The sequence below is a fragment of the Heptranchias perlo genome, chromosome 13 (genome assembly GCF_035084215.1).
Source record: "Heptranchias perlo isolate sHepPer1 chromosome 13, sHepPer1.hap1, whole genome shotgun sequence".
In the NCBI taxonomy this organism is placed as follows: Eukaryota; Metazoa; Chordata; class Chondrichthyes; order Hexanchiformes; family Hexanchidae; genus Heptranchias; species Heptranchias perlo.
The window spans coordinates 47,764,798-47,792,733 of NC_090337.1; the positions used below are offsets into that span (position 1 = coordinate 47,764,798).

Here is a 27,936-nt window from a genome sequence, read left to right on the forward strand (position 1 = left end):
CAGCCCTACAACCCTCTAAAATCTCGGCGTTCTTCCAACTTTGGCCTCTTCCCAGGGGCGGCAGTGCTTTCAGCTGTCTGGGCCCTCCTTAGAATCTACTTCTTTGACTAAGCTTTTAGTCACCCCTTTTAATATCTCCTTCTTTGGCTTGGTTTCAATATTTGTCTGATTACACCCTGTGAAGTACCGTGGGACATTTTCCTACGTTAAAGGCACTATATAAATGCAAGTTGTTGTAGCTGTAATCACTGTTGATGTTTACAATAGAAATATTTATGTAAACGTACTCTTTCATTGGAGGTTCACACTCCAGTGCAGTACTGAGGGAGTGCTGCACTGTCAGAGGTGCCATCTTTCGGATGAGACATTAAACCGAGGCCCCGTCTGCCCCCTCAGGTGGACGTTAAATTTTCCCACAGCACTATTTGAAGAACAGGGGAGTTCTCTCCGATGCCCTGGCCAATATTTAACCCTCAACCAACACCATTAAAAAAAAGTTATCTCGTCATTATCACATTGCTGTTTGCAGGACCTTGCTGTGCGCAAATTGGCTGCTGGGTTTCCTAAATTACAATTACAACAGTGACTAAAACAAATGATGTGCTTTTGAAGTGCAAAGTGCTTTGGGACATCCTGAAGTTGTGAAAGGCGGTATATAAATGTGTCTTTCTTTTTTTCTTTCATAAAATATATGTGAATATACTTTCTTAATAATCCATTAAAAACACCATATTATTATTTTATCTTGCTTCCAATTGCTGAAAAATTGCAATGTAAAATTTTGCATTGGAACAGCTAAAGCATTTGTTGCATCACAAACTTACATTAGGTGCCAACATAGCAGAGGTTTTTTGGCACATTGCCATTCGGAACTGAATCCACTCAGAGATACGTACTGAGGCAATTCGACCCTTCAAAAGCAGATCCTGTGCCCTTTCCTACAGGTACACTTGGCTCACGTTTCATTGAAGAGTTACAAATTCTATTGCCAAGAGAATATATATTCTCAGTACATGTTGACTGACCCTGAGTGTTCCTAACCTTTTCTGTTTTTGTTAAGAGTGCAAGAGGGTGTGTGCAAATAATGGCGATGTGGTTGAGTTACAATGTTATAGCACCTGACAAACTTTAAATGCCTTTTGTTGTCAGGTAGAGAAGCTGAACTGGCACCAAGGGAATCAAGAAAAATCACAAGTAAATCTAGGCCACTGTAATAAGCCACCTGATACTCCCTAGTGTGCTGTATGCCATAATTGATCTGCAGGTCAACTCAGAGAATTAGACTCAAAGCTTTATGTAAATTTCAAGTCCTAGAAAAAGCATTCAACAGAAAATGCAAATCCTGAATGTAAACCAATATAATCACCATACAACATCTTGCATAATAATTTGATTTTCTACAACAGTACATAGGCGTTTGCAGCATTTAACAAACCACCAATGTGTTGAATTCTTTTAACAAAGGGAAAGATTTGTCGGAAAGGTTGAATTAAAATATTTTGTTTTCCCCAGTAGCCCTCAGTCACTGCACTGACGCGTCCCAGACATCAGCGAATATCCTTTGTTATCAATGTAAAGCGGTTAAATACAATTCTCTGATCCACCTTATCGCAAGGAATATCACAAAAAGCTTCATGTTCTCAATCGAAGCCAATCTTCGGGTGGCTTTTATGGTCATATCGCGGGGAAAGACTGCTGTTGCCATATGTTTTTGTTTAGGTTAGATCTAATTTCACAAAATAAAGCGCCAACTCTCTGCAGAATAGTAACTGATCTTAAACCACGTCTTCGAACCAGTTCCGAGTCCTTACCTTGTGTGGTTGTGGAGTGTGAGTGAGAAGAGCTGACAGCGTTGCTCGCATCCAACTCTTTGTGCTTCTTTCGCTTCCCTTTGACAGATGGTTATTCACAGTCAGACGCGTGGGGGTGGGGAGGGCTCCTGCCTTTCACGATACTATCACCGCCGCTGTTACCTCGCGTCTCCCCAGAGACACATCTGCCACTTTGTGTGAAGAGGAAAGGAGAAAAAGCGCGCTGTGTGAAGCAATCAGAGAGAGTGCAACCTTACTGACAGGCAAATAATTAAAGCAACCGAACCCCCAAACCAGCGCTAAAGCCATTCTCTCACCTGTCCCTTCTTTTCACCCAGCTATCCGGCTACTCCCCACTCCTTAAACGGATAAAGTATGTTTTTCTTCCTTCCAGCCAGCTTCTGGGAAAAGTATTTGTTTAAGAAAAAGTGTAATTGGCTGCCATCTACTGGTTAAAAGAGGACGAACAGCCATACATCGACAAAAGACCACACAAAGCTGGAGCCAGACATACACACACACAGAGGACATGATGCTTTAGCTGGTCTAACACTGAATGGGGCATTGAAACCAAAGCTTTGTCAGATATCAGTCTTTTCATTTTCATATTTTTTGTATGTGTGTGCAGTGTTCATTCAAAATGATTGGAATTTAATATCTAATTTTTCCAGTTTCCTCCCTTTTTCTCCTCAATGCACTGTCTATTACTTGGGTATGGTTCCATGGGTCAGCAGGTACATCCATGCCAACTGCAGGAGTAATGGGGACCCAGCCTGTGCCAACAGTATTTGCTGATAAAAATCCCAACACAAATAGTGTGTTTTTCTCAATTGCCCAGACAAGCTAATGAATTGCTTATTGTTTAATTTCTAAGAACAACAATTTCCATTTAGCATATTAACCACCTTTCATCTAGAAGCCTTTTTTAAAAACTTGTGAGAATGCACTTTTGCTTAAAAAACTTATTTTCAAATCCTTTCTACAGAAAAAAGTCCTAATACAAAGCATATCTTGCTCCTCAGGGTAGATCCCTCACGTGTGAGCCTTATGGCTCACTCACAAAGACCATGTGTTCCTCACTAAGTTGCACCACCGCAACTGCCAATCCTCCCAGGTCCCAGGAGCCCATTAACTGCATTAAAACTTGCCTAAAAGACAAGCAGCCCCTGTGCCTGGTGTCTCTGACTCTTTGGGCTCAATTTTCCAGGGAAATTGCAGGTGCGTTAGGGGCGGGGGGCTCTGAAAATCGGGGAAATCCCGATCGGGTTCCGAACCCAGCTCCAACCCGCAGACTTCCGAGTTCCCCACTGATGCGTCTGGGTGCGCGCGCGCCACCCGATTGTGGAAGTCCCACTGGCAATTAAAGCCAGCGGGATGTTACTTGACACAATTGTTCAGATAGTTTAAGTAGTTGAACTACTTAATTTTCTCCACATTGAGGCAGGGGTGTGATTTTGAGGCATCCTCAGCTGTGGAAAACGCTCCATGTTGCAACAGATGTGTTTCAGCCAGCAGCCAGTTGCACATTCAAATCTTTGACAGATGGGGAGAAAAGGTCACTTATTGCAGCAGGGCACTGAGTTCTTTCAGACAAAGTTTTGGCTGCGGGATCTTTGTGTTTTCAAAGAAAATTCTTACTTTCCATTCAAAATTCTTCTGTTCACACATATTTAACTACTTTGAGACTTCCTCAAACTCACACCGTCAGGATGGTGGGGGGGTGGGGGGGCGTCATGGCTACATTCACCACTACATCCGAGGACAAGCAACATCACCAGTCTCACCAGGGACAGCATCCACCTCTGCCACTCGGAGCTCTACAACACAGTGCTGCGCCACAGGCACCTGCACAAGAGCACAGAGGGCAACAACAGAGAGAGCAACGTCGCAGGAGGCACTACCCTTGCCACAGGGTCTACAGACCAAGGCTCAGCTTCCTGGACCTCTCTGAGGAGCAGTGCATATGGATGCTCAGAGTCAGTCACCAGGTAGTCGCAGACATCTGCAGCCTCCTTCATGCTGAGCTGCTCCCGGCTGGGCCGAACAGCATCTCCTTACCTGTGGCTGTCAAAGTCACCACTGCCCTCAACTTTTTCGCCTCCGGATCATTCCAGGGTGCCACCGGGAACATCGCTGGGGTCTCTCAGTCATCTGCACACAAGTGCATAAGGCAGGTCACCAACGGCTTGTTTTGCAGGGCCTCGCAGTACATCAACTTCCCCATGGACAACCTCAGCCAGACGGAGAGGGCAGTGGGATTGCACTCTGTGGCTGGCTTCCCACGGGTGCAGGGTGTAATCGATTGCACCCATATAGCAATTCGAGCACCTCCACACGAGCCAGGACTGTTCATCAACAGGAAGGGGTATCACTCCATCAACACTCAGCTTGTTTGTGACCATCGCAAAAGATTCCTTCACATGTGCACCAGATTCCGTGGCAGCTGCCACGATTCTTTCATCCTCAGGGAATCCAACAGCCCGCCCCTCTTCCACGCACCGAACACCCTTAAGGGCTGGCTCCTCGGGGACAAGGTATACCCCCTGCACATGTGGCTCATGACACCTCTGAGGAACCCCATCACTGAGCAACAGCATTGATATGACGACAGCCACATTGCCACCAGGTCTAAAATTGAGCATGCTGTAGGGCTGCTCAAGATGCGATTTAGGTGCCTTGATTGTTATAGGGGAGAGCTTCAATACGCACCAGACTATAGTAGTGTGCACAACATGGCACAACAGAGAGGGGTGCTGCTTGAGGAGGCCCCATCCACATCTGCCATCCACATTGAGGAGGAGGAGGTAGAGGCGGAGGAGAAGCAGGAGGAACCCATGGGCAGAGCAGCAGCTCACCTGGCTGCTCATGAGGCCAGGGAATCACTGATATGTGAATAGTTCTCCTAACATCAGAAAGTGTGAAGAGTCCAGTCCTCACACCACCTGGAAAGAGCAGCGCCCATACCAGCCCCCACCCCTCCCTGCACAAAACAGTCCTGCAACCACACATACACCCACTGTAAAGTGACCCAATTGGTGACATCAAGTGTCGCCATTCATGATGAACCTCACGAAAGGGCCCTATCACAAAAGCCAGTCAAGAATGGCCAAGACGTGACAGTAGTGGTGACAATCATAATATTTAATGTGATTTTAACAAAAAGCAAACATAAATGAAAAACATAAGCAACTGTCAAACACCCTTGTGCATACCCTTCGTGCTCACAAAATCTTCGCCTTTCTCTTCCGACTACTTCTACCTGGTGCATCCCCTGTGGCTGCAGCAGAAGTAGTGGCAGGTTACACTTGTTCATGCCCTGACCGATTAGATGCTTTGGGCCTACGCCCTGTGGATTTTGGAGCCTGTGAGGGCCCCTCCAAAGACTGCTCCACCTGCACCTGTGCAGAGGCAGACTCGGCCACCTGGAGAGGAGGCAGCATTGAGGGTACTAGTTGAGAGGGGGGCAACAAGTGAGACATGGGAGCACTTTGAGTGGCTTCCCCACTTCCACGTCCCCTTTCGCCATCGTCCCTCCCCTGGGCCAGGGCCACATCACTCCTACCACTCTGCTGGACAACAGTTTGGAGGACATGTGTCATGCCTTGTAAGGCCAGTGCTAATGTATCTGTCTGCCTGTTTAAGGTGGCAGAATGTTGTTCAGCCTGAGTCCGAATGGCCGTTGTCAGGGCCTGAATGGGCTCATTTGTGAGCCGTGCTCGAAGCTCATGGAGGCTTGCCTTCTTTCCATCGCAGACATTCCCGCACTTACCTGTGACAGTATCTCAGAGAGTTGCTCACGTCCTTGTGACAGTATCTCAGAGATTCCCTCCCGTACCTGTGCCATTGTACCACTCATGCAGGAGTTGGACTCCTCCATCCTCTGCGCGATTGTGGAGAGTGCGTGTGGCACCTGTTCCAGTACCTCACAAATGTGCTGCTGTCCCTCGATCATTCTCCTTTTAAAGGATGGCCCCTAGGGTTCCACATCTGCGTCCAGCTGAGCAGAGCCTGGAGAGGAGTGCTCCCATCGACATGGACTCTCTGCAGCTGCCCCTGCCACCAGTGTCTGCTCATGCTCACATGTGTGTGGTAACTCACCAGGTGCCAACCCAACTAACTGAGGACTAGGACCCACTGAGGTGTGAGTATCTGCGCTGGTGGATGGCTCGCTTAGATGTGAAGGGGTGCACTCTCTGAGGAATCGCCCTCTGCCATCACTGCAGTCATTGAAGACCCTGTAAGAGAACGGAAGGCAATATTAAGCATCATCATAGATGTGTCATGTTGCAATAAGCATACTGAGGTGCTGAAGATGGCAAGGCATGTTTACATCGATTCATATTGTGTGCGATGAATGTTAAAGTTCTGTCACGAGGCGTTTGTGGGGTGCCAGTCTCAGCGTCCCCGACGGACAGGCACGCAAGGGTTCGGTTGAGCTCCAGCGCCTCCTGCTCCGCGTCTGTGAGGACGACGATTTGTTGCAGCCCCCTCCGGTCCTCGTCTTCTCCTGTGCATTCTAAGCTCTTTTCTCCTATAAGGGGAGAAAGAACAGACGTGTGAGTGAATGATGGTGAAATGGCCAACCGATAAATGCATTGGTTTGGTGAGGCTGACCATGAAAGAGATGCATCAGAGGGTGAGTATGAGACAGAGCCATGACAGTGTTTGAGGATTGGGGTGAGTGGTAGTGGTGGGGTGACTAATGGGGAGGTGAGGAAGTGCTGAGGAACTGCAGGTAATTTGAGGATGAACCTTAAGTGGGTGTGAGGAATGATGTGATAGTGTTGGCAGTGCAGAATGAGTTGGGGGGTGGGGGCGGTGGTGTGGAAGGCGGAATGTAGGAGAATCAATAAGTGTACTTACTTTGGCTGACCTAGTTAGGTCATTGAAGCGCTTCCTGCACTGGACCCAAGTGCGCGAGATGTTGTTGCTGCTGGTGACCTCCTCTGCCACCTCGTGCCAGGCCTTCTTGGTGACAGCGGCAGGCCACTTCCTCCCATCCACCGGGTAAAACAGATCCCTCCTCCTCTTCACCCCATCCAGTAGTACCTGGAGTGAGGCATCATTGAATCTTAGAGCAACCTTGCCCCTGTGCTGCTCCATTGTGGTGTGTGGGTGTTTGCTCCAGGAAAAGCCATTGGAGTAATGGCCCTTTAAATGGAGCTCCTCCAGCTGACAGCCTGTGATGCGGGTGCGCAGTCCGCCCGCTGCGCAGCTTTCGGACGGCAAACCTGGAAGCCACGTTATGTGGCAACAATTGAATCGCGATCGCATAGAGAACGGGGCATTTTTTTTTGGTCGGTTACCCGCGCGCCCATTCATCCCACCACCACCCTCCCCCGCCCTGCTGCCATCCCACCTCCACTCTAATATCGGGGCCTTAATGTCAATCACAAATCCATGTGTTATGCAAACGGGGTATGACTGCACCTACTGACAGGCTCTGAATTGCCTGCAGGTCCCCTACAGCTTCACCACTGTGTACCTCCAAATTGTAAACAATTTTACAACACCAAGTTATAGTCCAGCAATTTTATTTTAAATTCACAAGCTTTCGGAGATTCGCTTGTGAATTTAAAATAAAATTCGCTTGTGAATTTAAAATAAAATTGCTGGACTTTAACTTGGTGTTGTAAAATTGTTTACAATTGTCAACCCCAGTCCATCACCGGCATCTCCACATCATACCTCCAAATTCACCTCAAGACTATATTTAGGTCCTGCTTTCAGTGAAAAATTTGTCAAAACATCCAGAAAATCCAGAAATGCGATGGGGGGGGGGGTTGCGGGCGGGAAGGAGAAGCTGGGAGTGGCACTTTGGAGCAGGGGAGGAAGAAAGTGTCAGTATTAACTGAGGGAGTGTAGAAACTGGGGGAGATAGAATGAATGCCAGTTTGAATTGAGAAGGAATTTATATTCGTATACTGCCAAAGTACTTTAGAAGTAAAGGGGTATTTTTGAAGTGCAGGTTATGTAGGCAAACGTGGCAGCCATTGTGCACATAGAAAAGTCCCACAAACAGCAAATTAATGACTAGACAATTTGTTTTTGGTGGTGTTGGTTGAGGGAGTAATGTTAGCCAGGACACTGCAGTGGGCGGGGAGGGCAGGGGGAACAACTTCCTGCTCATCTTAAAATGGTTCCATGAATTCATTTATGTTCATCTGAGTAAGTAGATGGGGCCTCAGTTTAACTTCTCTTCTGAAAGAAAGCAAGTCTGACAATGCAACACTCCCTCAGTACTGCATTAAAGTGTCAGCTTAGATTATGTCCTCAAGTCGATAGTGGGGCTTGAATCCACAACTTTGAACTGTTTTTTTTTTGGGGGGTGCAAAGAGTGCCAGCATGATCTAAAGGGGTTGGACTAGAAGAGAATGCAGCTTGAATCTCGGGGAAGAAGAGTGTCAGTTTGAATGGGGTTAGGGGAAGAGTGAAAAGGTTGAATTGAGGGATAGAAGGAGAAGAGTGTCAGATTTAACTAGGAGAGTTGGAAGAAGGGAGGGTGTCTCTGTGAAAGGGTGGGCAGTTGGATGGGGTACAGATCACCTATGCACTTAATCCACAGTGGGTAGTACCTCTGTGAACTGGGCTGAGAGGTTAGATGTAGGAGAATGACTACTGAGGTAACTTTTGGCCAGTTGATGATCTGGTTGGTCTGTTGAAAATCCAAATGTCAATTTGCTTTTCCTTTCCCTTTTACATTAAAAATCTTATTAATCTTGATGTATAAAATTACCTAAAATTAACTGGAATGTGTCACCTTAATGTAAAAATTCAAAGTCCCCTTGAAATACACCACCAATATTCTGCCTTCAACATTGCATTTCCTCTTTCGACTTTCATGGAAGAGGAAAAACAACTTTCATTTACATAGCATCTTTCATATCCTCAGGACATCACAAAGCATTTCATAGCCAATAAATTAAATTTGAAGTATAGGCATTGCAGTAGCCAATTGCATGCAGCAAAGTGCCACAAACAGTAATGAGATAAATGGCCAGTTAATCTGTTTTGGTGGAGAGCTCCCTTGCTCTTCTTCAAATAATGCAATAGAATTTTTTGTCTATCTAAGAGAGCAATAGGGCCTTGGTTTAACATTTTATCCAAAAGGCAGCACTTCTGACAATTTAATATTTCCTCTGTGCACTGAATTATCAGCCTAAATTATATGCTTAAATCTTGGAGTGCCACTACGAACCCACATCCTGCTGACTTAAAGGCAAGAGCACTACCACTGAGCCAAGTTGATATTTATCTGCTTAGGTTGTTTTTCGTGTATTTATGTTGTTCTCCAATACAAGTGAAGGGATGGTAGGGGTACTTACAGCTTACTGCATGTCCATTGTACTCTCTTTTCAAATGTCAGGATCGTACTTGGAGTTGTTTTTTTGAGTTGTCAGCTTTTTGTGAAGTCGTGTCAGCTATTTTGAAGTTGTTGGGCAGCTTTTGCTAGCTTTCTAGGCTGGCATAAATGCAGATATCTTTGTCCAAGTAGTTGTTCTTTATATGTGACCATAGACAGGGTTGACAAGCTATTTGACAATGGACAGCATCACAACCAAGCCAATCATATCAGCATGGGTTATCAGATAGCGGTCAGGAGCAGGAACCCTGGCTGAGGCCATTTGTAGAAACCTAATTTCTGTCCCAACTGAAATCAACTAACTTGGCACCAACTCGATAGGACCTCGGACCTGCAGCTCTGTACGGATCACTAAGAAATTAATTTTCAGCAATTTTTAGTTGTGTCCCTTTTACCATGTGTTTCTACTATGTTTCTTTTGATTTAACAGAGTGTCACATTTCTTGAAGAGTGTTTGACAATTGTAGAATCAAAGGTATGTGTCAACGATTGTGAAACTCAATATTATGTGATAGGTTCAAATTCCGTAGTGTCTTCCTGTTTTACTCAGAAGGGAAATTTCATCAGAACTATATTGAATTTGTTGGTGGTATTGTGTGTACTGGTCTGTTTCTCTGTCAGTTGAAGGTAGTCAACGAGGATTGTCACATCACTTTTCAATTTTTTTTAGTTGCCATTATGAAAATTATCTATATTGATATGTCATTAATTTTAAATCTTTTGGAGGTATGTAGATGTCTATTATTTATTCTGGTTGTTTTGTTGAGTTAACTAACTTCAGCCAAGCAGTACAATTCACCCCATTGTTCTAGGGCTAGGGAGGAGCTAAATCAGCCAGAAGGAAAAGAGGAAAATTGGGGGAAAAAATACCATGGTTTTATCAACATAATAAGTTGGGTTGTCCTTTTAAAAATGTCATATTGTCCTGTTGTGGATTTCATCTTTTGTGTGAATGGGGAGTGAGGTCTGAAACACTCAATCCTCTTTGATGTTGCATTTGGTTGGGTAAAAGCTATGGTCATTTTTATTAAAAGACAATAGACATCTCACTCATGAAGATGGGTTGATGTGAGGGCTGTCTCATCACAACTTTTTATTGACCCTTGGCTCTGAAGCAGGGAGAGTTCAACTCTACATACAACAATTCCAAGCCATCGGGCATCATTGTGGATCAATGCCAAGTGCCAAACCTGTGGGAAGGCTTCAAAGACAGGGATACCATCTAAGAAGGCGAATTTGATCTGCATCAATAATCCAGCACTTCATAAGGAAGTCTCATAATTACAACTTTTGTTATTCTTTCCTCAAGCAGTCTTTTGAAACGAGCTCTGCACATGTAGTTTTTGTTATCTAACGCCGCATGAGCAATTGCTAAGTTTTAGAGAATTATAGCGGGAGTTGTGTTTGTTGCATGCATGCAAAGAGGTTACCCATGTGCAATTATTTTTTTTAGTTGCATTTTTTTGGGTCCAGTTTATACTCATGACACTTTTATACTGCAATATCAATTCTATTTTCAGTGGTGTAAATAGAGAACTATGCTTTCGTTCCTCACTCACATGCCACACACAATGTTTGTGTACTTAAACGCATGCATAGAGCTCTTCTCATTAGCCTCCATCTGCCAATTAGTTTTTTTTTTCAAATTTCTCCCCTCCTCTCTGGAAGGTAGCAACTCTTGTGGTATGGTTCACAGATGCAGGCAAGTCAAGGGGCATTCATGATGTGTAAATGCAGATAGCGAGTGTCGAAATGCTATTTGACAGTGAAAGGCATCACAGCCAAAGCTAATTGTGTCTTCACCCAGCGTCCACAAGTGCATTTTCCAGCAAGAACCCTGGGATCCCCCCACCCTAGTCCAGGGACATTCAGGGTGATTGTAATGCTCCATCTGCTGCCCCGACTGTGATCAGTTAACTCAGCACAGACTGCCGATCTAACCTGGAGCCTCCCAAGTATTTTTTAAATCAAGTGTTTGAAATCATATTAACACTGCCAATAAGATCAGTTCATTTAGCTCCTGTTTACTACCAGAAGATCCCAGTTTCAATTGCTGGTCTGTCCTGCGTTAGCTAATTTGAGTTGGGGCAGCGGTTAGGTTGCTACAATTGTCCTCAGCACTGCTGGGCTAGGGAGGGGGAAAACTAGCCAGTGTTCCTGATCACAGTCACTTATGTAGTGACCTATAGTGCAAAGTGCAGGCTTTGGGCAAAGCCAGGATTAGACATGGATGTGATGCCTTCTAAGAAAGGATAGCCCACATGAAGAATGCCCACTGTGAAACTGTATTCTAGTAAGAGTAAGCAGCTATAAGAGAGCAGTGAAGTAAATTGGTTGGAAAAACTTTTTAGAAAGAAGTTAATAAAGTTGCATTACCGTGCTTCTAGTGAGGTCCTCGTCACACCTGCACCCTACATGTCAGGATGCCAAAGCAGTAAAATAATGCAGCATTGGTCTTTGATACTTTTCAATGCTTTTATTGGTAGATCCTGTTCATAGTCCTGTTGCATACACACCACCTACAGGATGATACCCACATTTAAATGTTACTTTTATTTATGGTAATTTAGAACTGCAATGAAAAGACATAACTGCATGGTGCATCCTCACCATAAATGAAATGATAAACATTTTTTGTACAGGTATTTGGATTTAGTACATGCTTTTGTTTCTGTAAGCTCTCAATAATTCAAACAACACAAGAAAAACAATCCTTCATTCCTTTTTATTAAATAAAGACTTGAAGTTATCTTCTCATTACTTTCCATAATATTCACTACCATCAGTGGTAAATGTTTGTAATAATCTGCTAAGAGGGGTGGTGGAGCCAAAAACATTAGGGACATTCAAAATGCAGCTGGGTGCTATATTGGAAGAATTAGGTTACGAGAGGGATGACCACTGATGGCCTGAATAGCCTTTTCTTATGTTATTTTCTGATGTGATCTCACAACCAATTATGACTCTTTCTCATAGAGCCAAATTGATGTTTTACAGTTCATTAAAAAAATCTTGTTGATGTTTATAAGATTGGTATATACTATAACTTTAGGACAGCTGCAAAGAAGTTTCCTGGAAGTCTCACACTATTTGGGTCTGACACCACGTGGAGCATAACTCCTGGTTTAAAAAGTGTACAAGGCATCCTCTGAAGTGCTCAGGTGCTACTGTCCATGTTCTCGATGCATTTAAAATTTAACAACTGGTAGGGAAGCTCTGTGTGTGCGTGGAGCTCTCATCTGGGCGAGAGAATTCCAAATGCAGCCAGGCAGTATAAACTCGGGTCGATACTGCATCAGCACCGTAGATGTCGGAAAAGAACTGCAAATGACCACAAACCGGAGCTTGAGTGAGAAAATTCTCCACTGTGACACTGTTTTACTCATCAATAATGGGCTCACCTGCAGTTGTCATTGTGAAAGTTCTGTTTGCTGTAGGTGCTCCAAACCAGGGGTATCCGAATTTTTATGCAGGGGGCTGAATCCAAATGGCACAACCACTGAGTGGGCTGCGTAAGATTAAAATACTTTGGGGTGTCAGAGGTGCCATCTTTCAGGTCAGATGTTAAACTGATGCCCCATCTTCCCTCTCGAATGGACCTAAAAAATCCCATGATACTATTTGAAGAAGAGCAGGGAGTTCGCTCTATGTCCTGGACAACATTTATCCCGCAACCAACGTCACCGGAAATAGATTATCTGGTCATTCATCTCACTGCTGTTGGTGGGAACTTCCTTTGTGCAAACTGACTGTCGTGTTTCCCTTCATTACGAAAATGAAAACTGGAAAAGTAATTCATTGGTTGTGAAATGCTTTAGAATGTCCTAAAGTCATGAAATGCACAGCATAAATGCATGTTCTTTTGCTTTCACATATAGCTTGCAGTAGAAAGATGGCAAACTGCTTCAGTATATGTTTTATCAACAATGATTGAATGAGAGAATAGCTGAAAGTTACCATAAACCCTGAGCTGGAGCCAGTTGTGCAATATCCAGCCCTCTCTATGGCCTCTCTTGCCAGGATTTCATATCATACATCATAGTATGTTACAGCACAGAAGAAGACCATTTGGCCCATCATGCCTGTGAAGGAGCTATCTAATTAATCCCATTCCCCTGTAAATTTTTCCCCTTTAACTATTTATCCAATTCCTTTTTGAAAGTTACTATTGAATCTGCTTCCACCACGTTTTCAGGCAGTGCATTCTTTTTTTTTTATTCGTTCACGGGATGTGGGCGTCGCTGGCGAGGCCAGCATTTATTGCCCATCCCTAATTGCCCTCGAGAAGGTGGTGGTGAGCCGCCTTCTTGAATCGCTGCAGTCCGTGTGGTGACAGTTCTCCCACAGTGCTGTTAGGAACGGAGTTCCAGGATTTTGACCCAGCGACAATGAAGGAACGGCGATATATTTCCAAGTCGGGATGGTGTGTGACTTGGAGGGGAACGTGCAGGTGGTGTTGTTCCCATGCGCCTGCTGCCCTTGTCGTTCTAGGTGGTAGAGGTCGCGGGTTTGGGAGGTGCTGTCGAAGAAGCCTTGGCGAGTTGCTGCAGTGCATCCTGTGGATGGTGCACACTGCAGCCACAGTGCGCCGGTGGTGAAGGGAGTGAATGTTTAGGGTGGTGGATGGGGTGCCAATCAAGCGGGCTGCTTTATCTTGGATGGTGTCGAGCTTCTTGAGTGTTGTTGGAGCTGCACTCATCCAGGCAAGTGGAGAGTATTCCATCACACTCCTGACTTGTGCCTTGTAGATGGTGGAAAGGCTTTGGGGAGTCAGGAGGTGAGTCACTCGCCGCAGAATACCCAGCCTCTGACCTGCTCTCGTAGCCACAGTATTTATATGGCTGGTCCAGTTCAGTTTCTGGTCAATGGTGACCCCCAGGATGTTGATGGTGGGGGATTCGGCGATGGTAATGCCGTTGAATGTCAAGGGGAGGTGGTTAGACTCTCTCTTGTTGGAGATGGTCATTGTCTGGCACTTATCTGGCGCGAATGTTACTTGCCACTTATGAGCCCAAGCCTGGATGTTGTCCAGGTCTTGCTGCATGCGGGCTCGGACTGCTTCATTATCTGAGGGGTTGCGAATGGAACTGAACACTGTGCAATCATCAGCGAATATCCCCATTTCTGACCTTATGATGGAGGGAAGGTCATTGATGAAGCAGCTGAAGATGGTTGGGCCGAGGACACTGCCCTCAGGAACTCCTGCAGCAATGCCCTGGGGCTGAGATGATTGGCCTGCAACAACCACTACCATCTTCCTTTGTGCTAGGTATGACTCCAGCCACTGGAGAGTTTTCCCCCTGATTCCCATTGACTTCAATTTTACTAGGGCTCCTTGGTCCCACACTCGGTCAAATGCTGCCTTGATGTCAAGGGCAGTCACTCTCACCTCACCTCTGGAATTCAGCTCTTTTGTCCATGTTTGGACCAAGGCTGTAATGAGGTCTGGAGCCGAGTGGTCCTGGCGGAACCCAAACTGAGCATCGGTGAGCAGGTTATTGGTGAGTAAGTGCCGCTTGATAGCACTGTCGACGACACCTTCCATCACTTTGCTGATGATTGAGAGTAGACTGATGGGGCGGTAATTGGCCGGATTGGATTTGTCCTGCTTTTTGTGGACAGGACATACCTGGGCAATTTTCCACATTGTCGGGTAGATGCCAGTGTTGTAGCTGTACTGGAACAGCTTGGCCAGGGGCGCAGCTAGTTCTGGAGCACAAGTCTTCAGCACTACAGCTGGGATGTTGTCGGGGCCCATAGCCTTTGCTGTATCCAGTGCACTCAGCCGTTTCTTGATATCACGTGGAGTGAATCGAATTGGCCGAAGACTGGCTTCCGTGATGGTGGGGATATCGGGAGGAGGCTGAGATGGATCATCCACTCGGCACTTCTGGCTGAAGATGGTTGCAAACGCTTCAGCCTTGTCTTTTGCACTCACGTGCTGGACTCCGCCATCATTGAGAATGGGGATGTTTGCAGAGCCTCCTCCTCCCGTTAGTTGTTTAATTGTCCACCACCATTCACAACTGGATGTGGCAGGACTGCAGAGCTTTGATCTGATCCGTTGGTTGTGGAATCGCTTAGCTCTGTCTATAGCATGTTGCTTCCGCTGTTTAGCATGCATGTAGTCCTGAGTTGTCGCTTCACCAGGTTGGTACCTCATTTTTAGGTACGCCTGGTGCTGCTCCTGGCATGCTCTTCTGCACTCCTCATTGAACCAGGGTTGATCCCCTGGCTTGTTGGTAATGGTGGAGTGAGGAATATGCCGGGCCATGAGGTTACAGATTGTGCTGGAATACAATTCTGCTGCTGCTGATGGCCCACAGCGCCTCATGGATGCCCAGTTTTGAGCTGCGAGATCTGTTCTGAATCTATCCCATTTAGCACGGTGGTAGTGCCACACAACACGTTGGATGGTGTCCTCAGTGCGAAGACGGGATTTCATCTCCACGAGGACTGTGCGGTGGTCACTCCTACCAATACTGTCATGGACAGATGCATTTGTGACAGGTGGATTGGTGAGGACGAGGTCAAGTAAGTTTTTCCCTCGTGTTGGTTCGCTCACCACCTGCCGCAGGCCCAGTCTAGCAGTTATGTCCTTCAGGACTCGGCCAGCTCGGTCAGTAGTGGTGCTACCGAGCCACTCTTGGTGATGGACATTGAAGTCCCCCACCCAGAGTACATTTTGTGCCCTTGCTACCCTCAGTGCTTCCTCCAAGTGGTGCTCAACATGGAGGAGGACTGATTCATCAGCTGAGGGAGGACGGTAGGTGGTAATCAGCAGGAGGTTTCCTTGCCCATGTTTGACCTGATGCCATGAGATTTCATGGGGTCCAGAGTCAATGTTGAGGACTCCCAGGGCCACTCCCTCCTGACTGTATATCACTGTACCGCCACCTCTGGTGGGTCTGTCCTGCCGGTGGGACAGGACATACCCAGGGATGGTGATGGAAGAGTCTGGGACGTTGGCTGAAAGATATGATTCTGTAAGTATGGCTATGTCAGGCTGTTGCTTGACTAGTCTGTGGGACAGCTCTCCCAATTTTGGCACAAGTTCCCAGATGTTAGTAAGGAGGACCTTGCAGGGTCGACTGGGCTTGGTGTTTTTTTGCCGTTGTCGTGTCCGGTGCCTAGTGGTCCAATGCCGGGTGGTCCGTCCGGTTTTATTCTTATTATGACTTTTCGTAGCGAGATTTTACAACTGAGTGGCTTGCTAGGCCATTTCAGAGGGCAATTAAGAATCAACCACATTGCTGTGGGTCTGGAGTCACATATAGGCCAGACCGGGTAAGGACGGCAGGTTTCCTTCCCTAAAGGACATTAGTGAACCAGATGGGTTTTTACGACAATCCGGTAGTTTCATGGCCATCATTACTGATACTAGTATTTTAATTCCAGATTTTTATTTAATTAATTGAATTTAATTAATTAATTGAATTTAAATTCGCCAGCTGCCATGGCGGGATTTGAACTCATGACTCTGGATTTTAGTCCAGGCCTCTGGATTACTCACCCAGTAACATAACCACTATGCTACCATACCCGATCATAACAATTCTCTGCGTAAGAAAATGTTTCCTCGTCACCTCTGGTTCTCTTGCCAATCACCTTTAATCTGTGTCCTCTGGTTATTGACCACTGGAAACAGTTTCTCCTTATTTACTCTATCAAAATGATTTTGATCACCTTTATCAAATCTCCTCTTAACCTTCTTTGCTCTAATGAGAACAACCCAAGCCTCTCCAGTCCCTTCCTAAAGACATCCTTCCTAAAGTGTGGTGCTCAGGATTGAACACAATACTCCAGCTGAGGCCTAACCAGCGTTTTATAAAGGTTTAGCATGACTTTCTTGCTTTTGTACTCTATGCCTCTACTAATAAAGCCCAGGATCCAATATGCTTTTTTAACAGCCTTCTCAACTTGTCCGGCCACCTTTAAAGATTTGTGTACATACAGCCTGTAAGAATTCTGGGAATTCCACCTTTTCCCTGAGTATGTAAAACTTTGGCCATTGACTAAAATCCTAAGATGGAAGGATAGGTGAGAGGTCACCAGACAAATCAACAACACACACAGTGGAATGTGGGAGAATTACTGCTTCAGACATGTCTCTGTTTTAATGCAAAACCTACAGCGGTGGTCTACAATCAGCACTAATTCGAGAGGCAGTCGGCCATTGAGAGAGGCATCTGCTCCAGACATGGCGGGGCTATGCCTCGGTTCTGATGCAAAACCAATCGACACCTCGGACGTGGGATGAAAAGGAAGCCTTGTGTGGCAAGTGCTCGACCATCGGAATGAATGGCCCATCGAGAGAAGCAATTGCAACATGATGAGAGACCATCAAAAGCCATCAAAGATTCTTAAGGACTTTGTAAGAACTGTTTAAACAGACATGAAGTGCCTCATTTAACGACAAAGACCATTGTAAGAGAGAGGTATATAAGTGGAAGCTCGAAACCCCTCTTTCTCTTGTTCGCTCTCTTGCCTTTGCTGTCTCTCATCTCTTTTCCAGCTCTCTCTCTCTCTCTCTATCTATATTCCTCTTAGTTCCTGCTAGCTCTTTTTTTTTCTTTTCACCCGAGCTCTCCAGGGAGGAGAGCAGCTTCCAGCAAAACCAACGAACCCTACGTGAGAGAACTGGGGTCAGCCAGACCTGCAAGTGCAAAGGATTGGTGAGCCTCGACCATACGTGTGTGTGTGTGTGTGTGTGTGTGTGTGTGTGATAGGTGTCTCCAGGGTCCCCGCCAACCTCTTAGTTTAGCGGGATAAAGTACTGTAGTGGGTGTGTGTAACTCAATGTACTGTGTAAGACCGTTTTTATCGTTATCTTCTTTGTGTTGACGGTATAATAAAACCAACATTCCAATTCAATTCAAACACCGAGTTTCTGTGTTCTCTGTGCTATTCGGCTACGTGATCCATCACCGGGTGTGTTCGTATAAGTCCCGTTTTCCTGAACCCCTGATCCGTGAGGTATAAGTGTTGCTTGGCTAGACCGGGGACCAGATATCTGCACCGATCAATAGGGTGAGAACAACCCCAAAATACCCTACAAGCCCCAGGTCTCTCTTTTCCTATACCCCCATTAAAATTGTACCATTTTGTTTATATTGCCTCTCCTCATTCTTCCTACCAAATCGTATCACTTCACACTTCTCTGCGTTAAATTTCATCTACCATGTGTCTGCCCTTTTATCAGTCTGGTTATGTCCTCCTGAAGTCTGTTACTATCCTCCACATTGTTTACTACATTTCCGAGTTTCTTGTCATCTGCAAACTTTGAAATTATACCCCCATACCCAAGTCCAGGTCATTAATATATATCAGAACGAGCAGTGGTTCTAATACCGACCCATGGGGAATTATATACTTCCCTCCAGTCTGAAAAACAACTTCACCACTACTGTCTGCTTTCTGTCCCTTAGCCAATTTTGTATCCATGCTGCCACTGTCCCTTTAATCCCATGGGCTTTAGTTTTGCTTACAAGTCTATTACGTGGTACTGCATCAAATGCCTTTTGAAAGTCCATACACACAATATCAACCGCACTACCCTCATCAACCCTCTCCATTACTTCATCAAAGAACTCAATCAGTTAGTCAAACATGATTTGCCTTTAACAAATCCATGCTGACTTTCAGTTATTAGGCCATATTTTTCCAAGTGCCAATTAATTTTGTCCTGGATTATTGTCTCTAAAAGTTTCCCCACCACTGACGTTAGGCTGGCTGGCCTGTAATTACCAGGTTTATCCCTCTCCCCTTTTTTGAACAAGGGTGTAAAATTTGCAATCCTCCAGTCCTCTGGCAACACCCCCCCCCCCCCCACAATATCAAAGGAGGATTGGAAGATTATGGCCAGAGCCTCTGCAATTTCTACCCTTACTTCCCTCAGTAACCGAGGGTGCATCCCATCTGAACGGGATGACTTTTCTACTTTGAGTACTGCCAACCTTTTAAGTACCTCCTCTTTATCTATTTGTATCCTATCCAATATCACTACTACCTCCTCCTTTAGTGCTACATTGGCGGCATCCTTTTCTCTAGTGAAGACCAATGTGAAGTATTCATTTAGTACCTCAGCTATGCCCTCTGCCTCCACAAGAAAATCTCCTTTTTGTCCCTAATCGGCCCCACCCTTCCTTTGACTACCCTTTTACGATTTATATGTTTATAAAAGACTTTTGGTTCCCTTTTATGTTCGCCGCTAATCTATTCTCATACTCTCTGCCCCTCTTATTCCCTTTTTTACATTTCCTCTGTACTTTCTGTATTTAGCTTGGTTCTCTACTGTACTATGAACCTTAAATTTGTCCTAAGTCTCCTTTTTTTGTTTCATTTTAATCTCTATATCTTTAGTCATACAGGAAACTCTAGCTTTCGGTGTCTTTCCTTTCCCCCTCATGGAAATGTGTCTACTCTGAACCTGAACCACCTCCTCCTTGAAGGCCTCCCATTGTTCAGTTACTGTATTGCCTACCAATTTTTGATTCCAATCCACCTGGGCAAGATCCCTTTTTAACTCACTGAAATTAGCCCTCCTCCAATTAAGTATTTTTATGTTTGATTATTCCTTGTCCTTTTCCATAACTATTCTAAACCTAATGGTATTATAATCACTGTTCCTCAAATCCTCCCCCACTGAAACATACTCCATTGCTTCTTTCCTCGTTGAGCTGGAAACACACTGATCAAGAAGGTTCTCTTGTATACATTTCAGGAATTCCTCTCTCTCTTTGCCCTTTACTTTGTTACTATCCCAGTCTATATTGGGATAATTGAAGTCCTCCATTATCACTGCTCTATAGTTCTTGCATCTTTCTGTAATTTGCCTGCAAATTTGCTCTTCTAGCTCCTTTCCACTATTTGGTAACCTATAATATACACCCAGTAGCATACTAGTTCCTCTATTGTTCCTTAATTCCAACCAAATAGATTCTGTCTTTGACCCCTCAACTACATCATCCCTTTCAAGTGCTAGAATAGTTTCTTTGATCAATACTGCCACCCCCGCATCTTTTCTTTCCTTCCCTTCCATATCTTTCCTGCATACCTTGTAGCCAAGAATATTAATTACCCAATCCTCCCCTTCTTTGAGCCAGGTTTCTGTTGTTGCCACTATATCAGAGCCCTATGTGGTGACTTGTGCCTGCAGCTCACCAGCCTTATTTACCACGCTACCTGCATTTACACGCATGCACTCCAAACTCATATTAGACTGCCTCACATTTGCCCATGTTTGATCCCTCCTATTTCTGAACTATTCTATACTCTAGTGCTATTTGTCTCTCCCAGTCTTCTGTGCACCTTGTTTCTCCTTCCTAATGTTTCATTCTGGTGCCCATCCCGCTGCCAAATTAGTTTAAACCCTCCCCGCAGCACTAGTTAACCTCCCCACGAGGACATTGGTCCCAGCTCTGTTGAGGTGCAACCCGTCCGGCTTGCACAGGTCCCTCCTGCCCCAGAACTGGTCTCAATGCCCCAGGAATCTGAAGCCCTCCCACCTCCACCATTTCTCCAGCCACGCATTAACCTGTTTTATCCTACTATTCCTATACTCATTAGCACATGGCACTAGGAGTAATCCAGAGATTACTACCTTTGAGGTCTTCCTTTTTAATTTCCTCCCTAGCTCCTGAAATTCTGACTGCAGAACCTCAACCCTTTTCCTTCCTATGTCATTGGTTCCCACATGGACCATGACTTCTGGCTGTTCCCCTTCCTCTTTCAAAATGTTATGCACCCTCTCAGTGATGTCCTCTACCCTGGCACCAGGGAGGCAACACAACCTGTGGGATTCGTTGGCAGTTGCAGGAACGCCTGTCTATCCCCATGACTATCGAATTCCCTATAACAACTGCATTTCTACATTTTCTTGTGCCCCCTGTGCAGTCGAGTCCCCCATGGTGCCATGGATTTGCTCTTCCTCATACAGGATTACAGTTGAATGTTAGGGGGTCCACTTCCTGTGCATGTTCACTTTCTTTCTTATAAGTTGTCTTCTGTAGCCAGATTAGAAGTGAGAGGTTGCAACGGTCATGATGATATACAGCGGTACCCAAATGTCAGCATGCAGCCAACAGTGCGATATGATGACATCTTCTACGGGAGGATAACTTCATGCAGAATGCATGTAAGAATGTAGTGAAAGAATAGTTCTAAGAAAAGGCTGGTGGTGCTATGCGTACCTTGCAGCATAATGGACATTCATGAATATCACTGAAAGTTACTGAAGTCCGTGTGAGGGGAAAGTAATTACAATTGCCATGGATTCTTAATATGCTGAATTCATGGAAGTTGAGAGTGGGGTGTCCTATCTTGGCTCACCTGGCAAGGCTATTAAACTTCTTCCAGCATTAGCTCCAGGTGCGCAGTACTGAGTTCATGGCATTTATACTGGTAAGCATCTCCTACCATTCTTGTTGTGCTGCTCACCTGGGGATCCTGCTGTGTTGCATTTCAGAGCATCCCTCCTATGCCTCATTTCCAGCAGCAAAATTTCTACATCCTCATCTGAAAAAAGAGTGCTCTCTGTGCTGCTGAGCTCCTTCCAGACATTGTGAGCCACCGCAGAATCTTGCTGCCTTGAAAAGCCACAAATGAGGACTGCGTCTTTAATCTGCTGCAGGAAATTAAATCCTTCAGTAGTACCCACTTTCCTACCATGTAACAAGTGAGCTCGTCATTTGCAATGCTGGGAGTTCGCTCCATTATGATAATAAAACTGACTCCAAATTACAAGCTGAATCAGTGTACCAATAGTCATGTAAAAGCTCTTCTATCACTGTCCAACTTCCATTTGAACCTTCACCCAATTGAAAACTTTAGGCACTAATCTCAGCATCATATACTTCCAAGTTAGATAAAACAGCAAAGTGAGAAGTTAGGAAAGGACAGAGTTAGATTATACGCCAGGAGGTTCTACTTTTCACTGTAAGCAGTCAACCTATGGAACAAATTGCCAGAACATGCAGGGAGGGTGGATTCACAAGCATTCAACAGAGAGCTGGATGAGTTCCTGCAAGTGGAAAAAATCTCGAGTTGTAGAAGGTAGGTTGGGTGACGGGGATAGTGGTCTCTTGGAGCTTGTTTAAGAACCTGCAGCAGTCAGAGAGGAATTTCCCAGAGTTTTTCCTAAATTGGCCAAAAATTTAGCCAGCTGGTCTTTTCCTGTCCTTTCTCGTATGTTCGTATATTCATCTGCTGTGTCGCAACAATATATCTTAATCCCAACCTCAGAAGACAATCGCCTGCTGCATTAGTGTGAATTTTTTCACTTCCATAACAGCCATTCTTGTGAACTTTCCAAGTGAGATTGCAAATTTGTGGCAAATCATAGTTTTGTGCTGTGATTCAGAGTGGGTGGAGGACCAATGACCTAATTCTGTTTTTATTGTATCTTGAATAAATGAATGTGCCTTAAACTAATCTAAAGGGCAAAATGAAGCTGAATTCTGTCTTTTTTCTCTGGTTATTTATCTATTGAATATAAAATATTGTGACTTGATACCTTGCTAGTTCTAAATAAAGACCCTGGAATTCTTATCTCATAGGGAAGGAAACTGGAAGAAAGAATCAACTTAGTCTGCTTTCTCATGCTTCCTAACAACAGCTAAAGAGCAAGGGTAGGATAAGCAAATAATGGAAACAGATTGCCTGCCAATCCTCTGAGCTGGGACATGATCTATGAGGAAGGGGACTAAAAGAGAGCGAGAAAAAATATTTTCCCAAGTCATCTTTCTCTCCCCCCTCCCAAGAAATCAGTGATGTGGCAAGGGGGTGGGAATTACGGTTCCGCAGATACCAGCATTCCTCCAGTACCTCACTAAGCTCTCACATGGGTAAGTTTAGACAGTGAGTGGTAGTGAACTATTCAATTGTGAAACTTTACAACCAAATTCAATCCTGTTCTCGTCCAACATCCATACATACAGCTTTCCAATAGGAGTCATTAGATAGTCATTAGAAGCAAAACCCAGGCTGATCTTGCCCCATCCTCCCACTCAATTGCCCGGGTACACTTAGACCAATTCTGGCACCCTCAATAGAACCCCAACTGAAATCAGCTAATTCAGCAAAGACCAGGGATGGAAGATGCGACCTTCCTGGGGTGAGTGGCTCAGTATCACAGTGTACCCACTAAATCATTGGAGGTGCCTGTGTTTCTGTATTGGATAATATAAAGTGCATATTAGTTTTTAAAAATGCTAATTGTGTAGACTTGATGTTCATTCAAAAATGTAAGGAATCTTACAACACCAGGTTATAGTCCAACTGTTTTATTTGAAAATCACAAGCTTTCAGAGGCTTTCTCCTTCGTCAGGTGAGCGAGTGTGGGATTCCATGGAAGGTTACCGCATTTATAGTCAGAGAACAATACCTGGTGATTACAGATAATCTTTCCAACTGCCCGTTGTCAAGGCAATCAAAGTGTTCAGACAGAGTGATGTTACCTACAGGACCACCGAATACACAAACGGCCAGAACAAAAGACAGACAGAGAGAGAGAGAAACATCCGAAAGGAAGAGAAAGACAGAGAATGATCCATTGTGTTAAAAACAGATAACTTTTTTTCGCTGGTGGGGTTACGTGTAGCGTGACATGAACCCAAGATCCCGGTTGAGGCCGTCCTCATGGGTGCAGAACTTGGCTATCAATTTCTGCTCGACGATTTTGCGTTGTTGTGTGTCTCGAAGGCCGCCTTGGAGAACGCTTACCCGAAGATTGGTGGCTGAATGTCCTTGACTGCTGAAGTGTTCCCCGACTGGGAGGGAACCCTCCTGTCTGACGATTGTTGCGCGGTGTCCGTTCATCCGTTGTCGCAGTGTCTGCATGGTCTCACCAATGTACCATGCTCCGGGGCATCCTTTCCTGCAACGTATGAGGTAGACAACGTTGGCCGAGTCACAGGAGTATGAACCATGTACCTGGTGGGTGGTGTCCTCTCGTGTGATGGTGGTGTCTGTGTCGATGATCTGGCATGTCTTGCAGAGGTTGCCGTGGCAGGGTTGTGTGGTGTCGTGGACTCTCTTCTCCTGAAAGCTAGGTAATTTGCTGTGAACGATGGTCTGTTTGAGGTTGGGTGGCTGTTTGAAGGCAAGTAGTGGAGGTTTGGGGATGGCCTTAGCGAGGTGTTCGTCGTCATCGATGACATGTTGAAGGCTGCGGAGAACATGGCATAGTTTCTACGCTCCGGGGAAGTACTGGATGATGAAGGATACTCTGTTGGTTGCGTCCCGTGTTAGTCTTAACACGGGACGCAACCCCAGTCCATCACCGGCATCTCCACTTCATTCAAAAAGGTGAGTAAACCTAACCAGATTTACACTAGTGAAATGTGTGCAAAGAACTACAGTGCTGGTGTTTACAATCATCTGCTAATTTACTATTTTTTCATATAATTTCACTGTGAACTTGTGCACTGTAATATCACTTCCTTCCAGTACTGAATGACGGATATTACTCAGACGGGACAAATGACAGTTGCAGCAAGCACTGCTAGAGGGCAGGTTTCCTCTTTTCACTTAGTAGTGAACTCCAGTGATCCAACACTCGGTTTACATTACTTTTCAATGGTCGCTCTCCGTCTTTCTTTCTTCTCAGTTATTCCAGATATAATATGCTGGACATATTGTCCTACTTACATTATTTTTACAGTGGAGTTTCAATGGCGGCTGGTGACCTTTTTGGCAGGCTCGACACGCCTAACCAAACCAGCGTGTTACCATGGCAACGGGCCTTTCCTGTGCAATCCCACCACCAACCTTATAAACTGTTCATTATGTTTGTCGAACTACCTTATTCAGCAGTTGTTTTCTTTCAAACCCTTACATCCAAAATTGGGCTTTTTTTTAAAAAAAAGCTACTAAAACTTTGTAGAAAAAGCCAACTGGAGTATATCACCAGACTGTTTTTGTACTTTTTTTGCTGCTCGGGGTTGTCTAAAGTACAGTGACCATTACCAGTCGTGGTCATTTTTTTTTTCAAATTCTTGAAGTGGGGTCGAATGGTGGAGGACAGATGGACATATACGTTTCATTCATCATTCAAACCCTTTGATAATGTATAATAGGGTCTGCAGCAATCAGGGGGGCGAGAGGGAGAAGATGAACCCTGCTCAGCCAAAGAAGACAAGGTTGGTGGAGGCGTCATTAACACACAACAGATCGGCCACTCTCTCTAGTCAATCCGTCCCGGACACTCCCACCTCCGCAATCAAACGTTTCCTTTCAATCAAACTAAATTAATCCCAACCCTGAAACCGAGTCGAACGAACCTTAACCACCCGCCCCTCCTGAACCAAACTGAGCTTGATGTGAACCCTATCATCGGCCTTTCCTGTGGAGGAACTCGGGGCTGCTCGGTGGGAAGGGAAAAGTTCAACCCCGACCGACTTTAACCCTGAATGTGGAGCTGAAACTGGTCAGTGGAAGCAGGCCGTGCGCTGGGAGGGCCGAGCTTTACGCCAATGTAGCCTTGGGGGTAAATTTTGTAGCGATAAGTCCTGCGCCTTGTTGGTTGCCCCCGTGAAGAATATAAGAAAATGACGGGCAGGGAAAGACCAGCTGGTCCATTAAATTGTCGTTGGTAAAGCTGGGCTTTGGAGAGCCAGGCTCAGCAACACTTTGGGAAAGGTTTCGGGGATCGGGCTGGTGTGAGTTATTCAGATATTAAAGTATTTTGTAAAAGTACACTCTAAGAATATTTACAACTTACATTTACACCAGAGGCTCGAACTGCTGCCGACACCGAGTCCCTGCTCGTGTGTGCACGCACAAGATTCCAGGTGAGACAAGCCGCCTCTGGCAGTTGTTATTGATTAACTAATTCAAACACAAAGATTCTGGTCTTCTGAACGGAGTCAATATATGCATATGTAGAAGTACAGGTTATACAGGCATCTGGTGCAAAGTTATCACAAGTAGAAAGGATGCCTTAGCAGCATATAATAGTTTATTCACATGCAAATTGCTATGAAGCCATCATTTTCAAGTCACTTTCTAAGTGCCTACACTGCAAATATTATGCTGACGTGGCTTCAACATATATTTTTACCCTTATCAGAAAAGTGTAAGATGATTTTGTATAATTTTATCCTATCATTTCTGCTGTTCCTTACTTTAAATGTTTAATACTATAGCTTAATTAGTTTAATTTTAAAGGATATATTTTTATTTAATCCCTCCTTTCTCCACTACATGGCACTATTTTCCCAACAAACATGCAGGCAAAAGCGATGCTGTCAGGCTTTGCTGATGTTGCTCCTGAACTTGGTGACTCTGAAACATGCAAGAGCAATTCAGGATGACTCATCCATCAGGACATTTAAAAATAGCTGTAAATTGGGGAGTTGCCCAGGTCCCTCCCCAGATCGTGGCCACTGTTCCGACTGGAACCTAAGCAAGGGGACTGTTCAGGAAGTCATTTTTTTAAAATGACCCACCAAATGGGTCCAATCGTACCTATGCAAAATAGGGGCTGTTCACTCAAGCACATACAACAACAGCAACAACTTGCATTTATACAGCGCCTTTAATGTAGTAAAACGTCGCAAGGCAGGAGTGCTCAACAGCTTGGTGAAAGGTAGATTTTAAGGAGCGTCTGAAAGGAGGAGTGCGAGGTGAAGAAACGGACAGGATTTGGGAGGAAATTCCAGAACTTAGGGCCTAGACACTTGACGGCACGGCTGCCAATGGTGGGGCAAAGGAAGTGGGAGATGCATAAGAGGCCAGACTTGGAGGAACGCAGATTTCTCGGAGGGTTGTAGGGCTGGTGGAAGTTACAGAGAGATGCAGATACAACTTGGGCTTGCTTTGTGTTTATGCATGTACGAGAAAACAGTGTTTTAAAATTTTAGCTTAAGGAATCTGGGCTCCTAAGTTCCACAGGTGTTCTACCGTTACTTTGGCAGGAGACCAGTGAAACCCCCAAGGAAATGGGGGAGAACAGGTTACAGCGGGTCGCTGATGTTTCTGCTAGTTTTTGCATTACATTGTCTGGGGCAGAACTTCCATTCGTCCCTTACAAGGCAAATGACGGACTGGGTGAAGGGCCAGGGGCAGGGATTCCCTAAAGCAGGAGTTCCTGCTACTGATCCTCAGACTGGACCTGGCATTTCAGTGGCAGCCGGTACTTCGAGAGAGAGGTGGGGACTGACCCCCGAAGAGAACATTTTTTTAAAAATGACTTCCTGAGCAGCCCTCTTGCTCGGGTTCCAGTCGGAACTGTGGCCAGGATCTAGGGAGGGACCTGGGCAACTCCCCAATTCACCCCAAGGGCCTGGTGGTCGCCCCATATTCCTGGTGCATGGGGCAGGTTGGCACTAAAGAAGTGCCCAAGTAGTACTTTGGCCTACAAGCCCCTTGCAAATGAGGTACCCACCCACTGATCCCACAATTTCTGGTAGGGGTCAGTGATGGATGGCAGGATACAATCCTGGCACGACCGCCTGGATCACTGCCCATTGAATTTCGGAGCTCTGGATTTTTCTCAAGGCGGCCAGGTTTGAAATTGAGCTTTCATGTTCAAAACTGGATAGATGTGAGTTTGGACAGCGAGTGTGAGCAGGTTACTTGGTCATTGGGGATCATTACAGCTGAGCTCTATCCTCCCCTCACTCAAGGTCTTACATTACTTTCCGGTTGAAGCCATTGGATGGCAATGTTGAACAGGAACTCTGGCTGATATTTCCCCTGAAAGCAAAAGCAAAGTGAGAACATCTCTTGAAGGTAATCTCACTAACTCCAATAGAAGCCAGC

General features: G+C 45.3%; 1 protein-coding gene across 9 annotated transcripts in view; it reads right to left on the reverse strand.

Annotated features, from left to right (window-relative positions):
- pxylp1 (2-phosphoxylose phosphatase 1) overlaps positions 1–25,981 on the reverse strand; it is a 200,469-nt gene extending 174,488 nt beyond the window's left edge. For 4 of the 9 annotated variants that reach the window (XM_067995431.1, XM_067995430.1, XM_067995429.1 and 1 more), the window contains exons 1-4: positions 25,895–25,981; positions 11,551–11,693; positions 2,129–2,212; positions 1,812–2,034 (exon numbers count right to left, since the gene is read on the reverse strand). In XM_067995431.1, the coding sequence (XP_067851532.1) occupies positions 1,812–1,862 (51 nt within the window). In that variant the 5' untranslated portion in view covers positions 1,863–2,034; positions 2,129–2,212; positions 11,551–11,693; positions 25,895–25,981. Of the gene's footprint in view, positions 1–1,811; positions 2,035–2,128; positions 2,213–3,869; positions 3,888–11,550; positions 11,694–25,894 lie in introns of those variants that run through there. The other 5 variants (XM_067995427.1, XM_067995428.1, XM_067995425.1 and 2 more) reach the window with 5 other exon arrangements.
- Positions 25,982–27,936: the final 1,955 nt, after the last annotated feature.